The sequence below is a fragment of the Chaetodon auriga genome, chromosome 11 (genome assembly GCF_051107435.1).
Source record: "Chaetodon auriga isolate fChaAug3 chromosome 11, fChaAug3.hap1, whole genome shotgun sequence".
Lineage (NCBI taxonomy): Eukaryota > Metazoa > Chordata > Actinopteri > Chaetodontiformes > Chaetodontidae > Chaetodon > Chaetodon auriga.
Genome location: NC_135084.1, coordinates 27,268,472 through 27,275,481, shown reverse-complemented (window position 1 = coordinate 27,275,481; position 7,010 = coordinate 27,268,472). Strand labels below are relative to the sequence as shown.

At 38.8% G+C, this 7,010-nt stretch overlaps 1 protein-coding gene across 1 annotated transcript; it reads left to right on the top strand.

The window, feature by feature from the left end:
- The first annotated feature begins 2,084 nt into the window (after positions 1-2,084).
- LOC143328356 (uncharacterized) lies at positions 2,085-7,010 on the top strand. Its single transcript, XM_076743440.1, has 3 exons — positions 2,085-2,139; positions 6,596-6,697; positions 6,925-7,010. The coding sequence occupies exons 1-3, from the start codon at positions 2,085-2,087 to the stop codon at positions 7,008-7,010; spliced, it is 243 nt and encodes an 80-aa protein (XP_076599555.1).

Genomic DNA, 7,010 nt, shown 5'->3' with positions numbered 1-7,010 from the left:
TTCTTTCGTGGATGTTGATTCATTTTTCATTCCTTGTATTTATTTTAGCGCTGTTTTGACTGGAGAGGGAAGTAAACCGGAAACTGGTTTGCCCATTTCAGGCGGAATCGGAAGTACGTCACGAGGCTTGTGCACAGAGCCTATAGTGGAGCCGTTCTTCCTGATCGGTTTGTTCAGTCTGTTGGTGTTACCAGCTCCAATGCTGCTCCCCCAGCACACTGCAGCAAAGAAGAGTGCACTGGCAACAACAGACTAGTAGAACATCTCCAACATCTTGCAGCACACGTTGAATGATCTGAGCCTCCTCAGAAAATAGAGTCTGCTCATCCCCTTCTTGTAAACCGTGTTGATGTTGGTTTTCCAGTTCAGTCTGTTGTCGAGGTGCACTCTGAGGTATTCGTAATCCTCCACCACTGTGACATTCTCCCCCACAGTGGTTGCGTCGTCGTCCTGTTCCTTCTGAAATCAATCACCATCTCCTTGGTCTTGGCCACGTTAAGCAGCAAGTGATTGTACCAGACCATTCCACAAAGTCGTCCACCACTGCTCTCTATTCCGCCTCTCGTCCATCCTTTATACACCCCACCACCGCTGAGATGTCCAAAAACTTCTGCAGGTGGCACAATGAGGAGCTGTACTGGAAGTCTGAGGTGTACAAGGTGAAGAGAAAAGGAGACAGAACAGTCCCCTGTGGCGCTCTTGTACTACTTTCCATGGTCTCAGACAGAACACTACCCATTCAAACAAACTGCAGTCTGTCTGTCAAGTAGTCAGTAATCCAGGAGATTGTGGACGCGTCGACTCCCATCACTCACAGCTTCTCACCCAGAAGCAACAGCTGAATGGTATTAAATGCACAGGAGAAATCAAAGAAAGTGGTTCTCACAGTGCTGCCACTACACCTTGATACCTTAGATACCAGTAGAAACCTTCTGTGTGAAAACTGATGTTTGGTTAAGTTCATCTTCAGTGTCCAATGTACAAAATAAATGCTGATGTAATTAACATTCAGCCAGTCATTGATTGGCCTGTCATAACACCAACCAATCCTCAAACATGATGCGGAGTCATGACTCATCAAAAAAAGGTGGCTAAATGCAAAATGGCAGCATTTACAAAGCACCACAGTGGTAAAATTACAGCAGGGGTATACAGGTCCTTCTCCAGAAAATAAAAAATAATGACACTTTTCTGCCATTTGGCATATTATTTGAAAACTTTTGAAAACCCTATTGAAAACCTTGACTAAATTGGCTTTACCGCTCCATAATCTCCAACTTTATATTAGGGTAAACACTATATCTAAATTTTGATGTCAATTATTTGTGCTATTATGGTAATTGAAAATGAAACTCATTTACTTCTAGAATAGCTTCTACACTGTTGCCCCTTTTCTTAAAAAAGATTAATCTTGTCTGCTTCACTCCAAAATTTTATGAGCCACAGATTCACATGCAAAAACTATAGCCAGAATGCAAATTCATTTAGTTGATATCTTTGATACCAGTAGAAACCTTCTGTGTGAAAACAAATGTTTAGTTAAGTTCAACTTCAGTGTCCAAAGTACAAAATATATGCTGATGCAATTAACTTTCAGCCAGTCATTGATTGGCCTGTCATAACACCAGCCAATCCTCAAACAGTCATGACTCATCAAAAAGGTGGCTAAATGCTAAATGGCAGCATTTACAAAACACTTTTATCCAAAGCACTTTACAATTTGGCTCTCATTCACACACCAACCGCAGTGACCTACCATGCAAGGGGCTGGCCTGACCAGCGGGAGCAATATGGATTTCAGTGTCTAATCAGAAGGACACTTAAACATGTGCTGGACCTACGATTTCAAGTCATGACTTGGATACAATTCAGACAGATGTTTTCTTTGGAGAGTTGGAACTGAGCAAAGTTTGGACAAGGACCAGACGTCATTTCTGAGGCAACATGAGTTCAGTACAATTTGTCTTCTGATTACTTATCTGTTCATTCACCTTTGTGTGTGTGTGTGTGTGTGTCAGCAGAGCATAAAAGATCAGCCTCTCAGTTGCTGCTTTGTTGCGTCCAGTCAACAGAACCCCAGAAATATGAAGTGTTACCACCTGCTGCTGCTGCTGCTGCTGCTGCTGCCGCTCTGCTCAGGTAAAATTATACACTCATTAAATTTAACTAAATTGAAAGCAAGATAACCAGGATGGAAAGACTTAAACTTTCTTTAGAGTTAGAATACACTTCAAGGGACTGACTTTTTACTTTTATCGGGGGGGGGTAAAAAACATGTTACAGAATATATGATACTGCTTTTGAACTAAAGAACACCTTTACACTACAAAATAAATTGTATTAAATGTCAGCATATTCATTAGTGGAACAATATCACACCACCGAGGCCTTCAGTCCAAACTGACAACAAATCATATTTATATAAGGATTCTAAATTACAAACAACATATATTGCTCTGTGTCATTTGTCATACGCATTGACATCAGGCCACCACTGGCTGCACTGTGGCCTGTCATTATGAGCTGCTGGTGATAGAGGAAAAAGTCTCATCTAATTCAACTAGAACATTTTTCTCTAAACAGTATTTGTTCTCTAAAAATGTACTCATGTAATAATAAAAAGTTTGCTTCATTAAGACTTCTAGTACAATTTACCAAAAAGTTATTTAAGCTCATATACAAGAGTAAAAGTAACTACAACCCCTGGCAAAAACAATATGGAATCACCAGTCTCAGAGGATGTTCATTCAGTTGTTTAATTTTGTAGAAAAAAAGCAGATCACAGACATGACACAAAACTAAAGTCATTTCAAATGGCAACTTTCTGGCTTTAAGAAACACTAAAAGAAATCAAGAAAAAATGTGGTAGTCAGTAACAGTTACTTTTTAAGACCAAGCAGAGGGAAAAAATTATGGAATCACTCAATTCTGAGGAAAAAAGTATGGAATCACCCTGTAAATTTTCATTCCCAAAAGATTAGATCTGCTTGTTAGTCTGCAGTTAAAAAGGAGTGATCACACCTTGGACAGCTGTTGAATCATGGCTCCAACACGAGAGATGTCAATTGAAACAAAGGAGAGGATTATCAAACTTCTTAAAGAGGGTAAATCATCACATAATGTTGGTTGTTCACAGTCAGCTGTGTCTAAAATCTGGACCAAGTACAAACAACATGGGAAGGTTGTTAAAGGCAAGCATACTGGTAGACCAAGGAAGACATGAAAGCGTCAAGACAGAAAACTTAAAGCAATATGTCTTGAAAACAGAAAATGCACAGCAAAACAAATGAGGAACAAATGGGAGGAAACTGGAGTCAACGTCTGTGACCGAACTGTAAGAAACCGCCTAAAGGAAATGGGATTTACATACAGAAAAGCTAAACGAAAGCTATCATTAACACCTAAGCAGAAAAAACAAGGTTACAATGGGTTAAGGAAAAGCAATGGTGGACTGTGGATGACTGGATGAAAGTCATATTCAGGGATGAATCGCGAATTTGCATTGGGCAAGATGATGATGCTGGAACTTTTGATTGGTGCCGTTTCAATGAGATTTATGAAGACGACTGCCTGAAGAAAACATGCAAACAGTCATTGATGATTTGGGACGGCATGTCAGGTAAAGGCACTGGGGAGATGGCTGTCATTACATCCTCAATAAATGCACAAGTTTACATTGACATTTTGGACACTTTTCTTATCCCATCAATTGAAAGGATGTTTGGGGATGATGAAATCATTTTTCAAGATGATAATGCATCTTGCCATAGAGCAAAAACATTCCTTGAAGAAAGACACATAAGGTCAATGTCATGGCCTGCAAATAGTCTGGATCTCAATCCAATTGAAAATCTGTGGTGGAAGTTGAAGAAAATGGTCCAAGCTGATCTGGCAACAGCAATCAGAAAAAGTTGGAGCCAGATTGATGAAGATTACTGTTTGTCACTCATTAAGTCTGTGCCTCAGAGACTGCAAGCTCTTATAAAAGCCAGAGGTGGTGCAACAAAGTACTAGTGGTGTGTTGAAGTGTTCTTTTGTTTGTTTGTTTTTCATGATTCCATATTTTTTTTCCCTCTGCTTGGTCTAAAAAAGTAACTGTTACTGATTACCACAATTTTTTTTCTTGATTTCTTTTAGTGTTTCTTAAAGCCAGAAAGTTGCCATTTGAAATGACTTTAGTTTTGTGTCATGTCTGTGATCTGCTTTTTTTCTACAAAATAAACAACTGAATGAACATCCTCTGAGACTGGTGCTTCCATAATTTTTGCCAGGGGTTGTAGTTACTATTCCTTTCTGCCAGCACATGCTGACAGGGGTGTCATGCAAGCCAAAATTCTGGGGGCAAAATTTGAGCTGGGGCATACAGGTCCTTCCTCAGAAAATAAAAAATGTCACTTTTCTGCTGTTTGGCATATATACTTGAAAACTATAAAGGGGATTATTGAAAACCTTCACTAAATTGGCTTTATTGCTCCATAATCTCCAACTTTATACTTGGGTTAATTCAATGTTTATTTAATATATTCTATTAAGTAAATATAATATATATTTAATTCAACATTTATTTGATGTCAATTATTTGTGCTATTATGGTTATTGAAAATGAAATTCACTTGTAGAATAGCTTCTATACTGCTGCCCCTTTTCTTAAAAAAAGATAAATCTAAGTCTGCTTCACTCCAAAATTTTAAGGGCTATGGATTCACATGCAAAAACTATATCCACAATGCAAATTCGTTTAAAGAACATAGATAATAAAGCCATAGATGAAAGGCACTTGTCAGCATGTTAAGAGCTATATTTTCAAACACAGTGTATAGGAAACAGCATGACCACCAGTGAGACTGTGCTGACATCACATAACAGCACATCACATTTTAGCCAGTTTGTTTTGTGACCTCTGCATCATGAAAAGTCCTGCAGCTTCCTTCCTTTTGACACTGAAACCATGGAAAAAGACAACAATTAGCTGGATTACTCATACTGAGGAGAAAGTCGGAATTTGATTATTATGAGTCGAGCTATGAGGAATTTATGACAAGCTCCTTGTGATGAAGTCAGGATTTACTGAAGAGTGAATTAAGATGATTGTAAGAAGTGTGTGTGTTTACTTTTAAGTGAGGTATGAATCTGAGGAGCTGAGTGAGATTTAAGATAACTTCTGTGCACATCTGAACTATGTCTTTTTATTCAGTTGCAGTTACATTTCAGTGATGCTCCTCTCAAAGCATAAGCCTTTTGTCCTGGATGTGAAGATGCCTTTAATCAGGAGTCAGTTAAACTCAAACTCAACCCCTGCACTGCAGACAAAACCTCGTTTATGTATTCTCCTTCTGTGGATGGTTCCCCACATTTAATAACACTCTGAAATGGTTGATGAGTTTAAGAGCTGTAAATTAGTTTTTTCTCTTAGTTTCAAAATGACTCGACATTTGACATTCGCAAAATCCAAATACGACTCTTTCTCACCTGTTGTCCAACTGGGCAGAAGAGACTTTCTTGATCTGCTCTTCATTTCACCTTATGATGACGTTTGCCAGGTGGTTACTGGTTATGACCCCTTTTCACACACCAGGTGCAGTTCAAATGCTAATTTGCAAACAAACAAACAAACAAACAAAAAAGGGAATAAACAGAATGCTTACTAGACGGTGAGGCAGGCAAAGGTCAGATCCAAAGAAATCAATATTAACAGGCAAACAGGGATCAGAATCCAAAAGTCCGACAAGCAAGGTTGAAGGAAAAACAAAGCAATTGTCCAAAATACTAGAGATTGTTGGACTGTTTGAAACCCAAACTACAAGGACAAAGTGGCACAGACTAAGGGAAAACACAGACTTGAAAACACTGGGGAGGGAAGACTAATGAGGGACAGGTGAAACAAATCAACAATAACAAAGGTGGGTAAACGCAGAAGATAAAGCAAAAGATGACACATGGAAATTTTTCAAAATAAAACAGGAAATATCAAAACTAACACCCAAAACCATGACACTATTGTGCTGTTTTAAGGCAACTCAGGAACTAGTCAGCTGTTTTGGTAAATGTTGATTCATCATGTCAACATAATTTCATCATGCTGATTTAATGTGTTTTATCACTACTTTCAGTAAAGCAATCTGTAATTAAGGGATGACACCAATATAATATTTAACAAAGTAATGATACATGTCAATACTGTAGTATATAAGTATTTATTTTCATAGCAGTATAATAGCTGTATACTCGTGTGATAAATCAGACACAAACCATGACGTTTTCTTGTTGTTTAATCTGATAACAGAATTATATCAGCTACAAGCTTCAGAAAATAATTAATAAAGAAAAAAAATACTTCTTCTGGCTGGCGCAGTTGAGTTGGTAGCCTCCCAATCACTGGAATGAAACAGAAATGACTGATAACGTTGTGAAATCCAGTGCCCAGAAGTCCTGTATTATATATTCAGGAAACTGTTCTGAGCAGACCTGAAACACATGGACAGATAACTGCTAATGTGCAGAATCTGGAGAGACATTGAACCTTGAGTTGTGCATACACTGCCATCTTGGTCCTATAGGATGGCTAGTGTTTGCAAGTAATGTGTTTGTGTTTCAGCTGAGCAGTTTCACATCCAGTGCTATGGTGACGATTTCCTGATGGTCACCAACCTGCTGCAGGATTGCTCTGGCAAAGTCCAACAGGCCTGCTACACCAGAGGTAAGTCCTCTACCTGCTCACAAATGCTCTGGAGTTCTTCATGTGGAAATTTCAAATTAAGATTTCAGAGATTAAAAACCTGAAAGTATCTGTCAGATCAGGACACTGAATAAATATTTACAGACTGGGTTTACAGCTGGATCTTTGTGACAACAGTGTGGATTTAAAAACCTGTTCTGTGGCATTTGTGGAGGCTCTGAGGATGTGTTTCCTCTTTGCTGTTGCAGATAATAAAGAAAAGGGCTGCACTCCGCTGGAGAACTGTTCTCGTCCCGGCTGGAACTGCTGCTTCACCGACCGCTGCAATGCATGA

Bases quoted from the DNA above. Each gene is read 5' to 3' on its own strand.
- LOC143328356 (XM_076743440.1), top strand. From the start codon at position 2,085: ATGAAGTGTTACCACCTGCTGCTGCTGCTGCTGCTGCTGCTGCCGCTC. The intron at 2,140-6,595 runs GTAAAATTATAC...TTTGTGTTTCAG, and splicing joins GCTGCTGCCGCTCTGCTCAG to CTGAGCAGTTTCACATCCAG. The intron at 6,698-6,924 runs GTAAGTCCTCTA...TTGCTGTTGCAG, and splicing joins ACAGGCCTGCTACACCAGAG to ATAATAAAGAAAAGGGCTGC.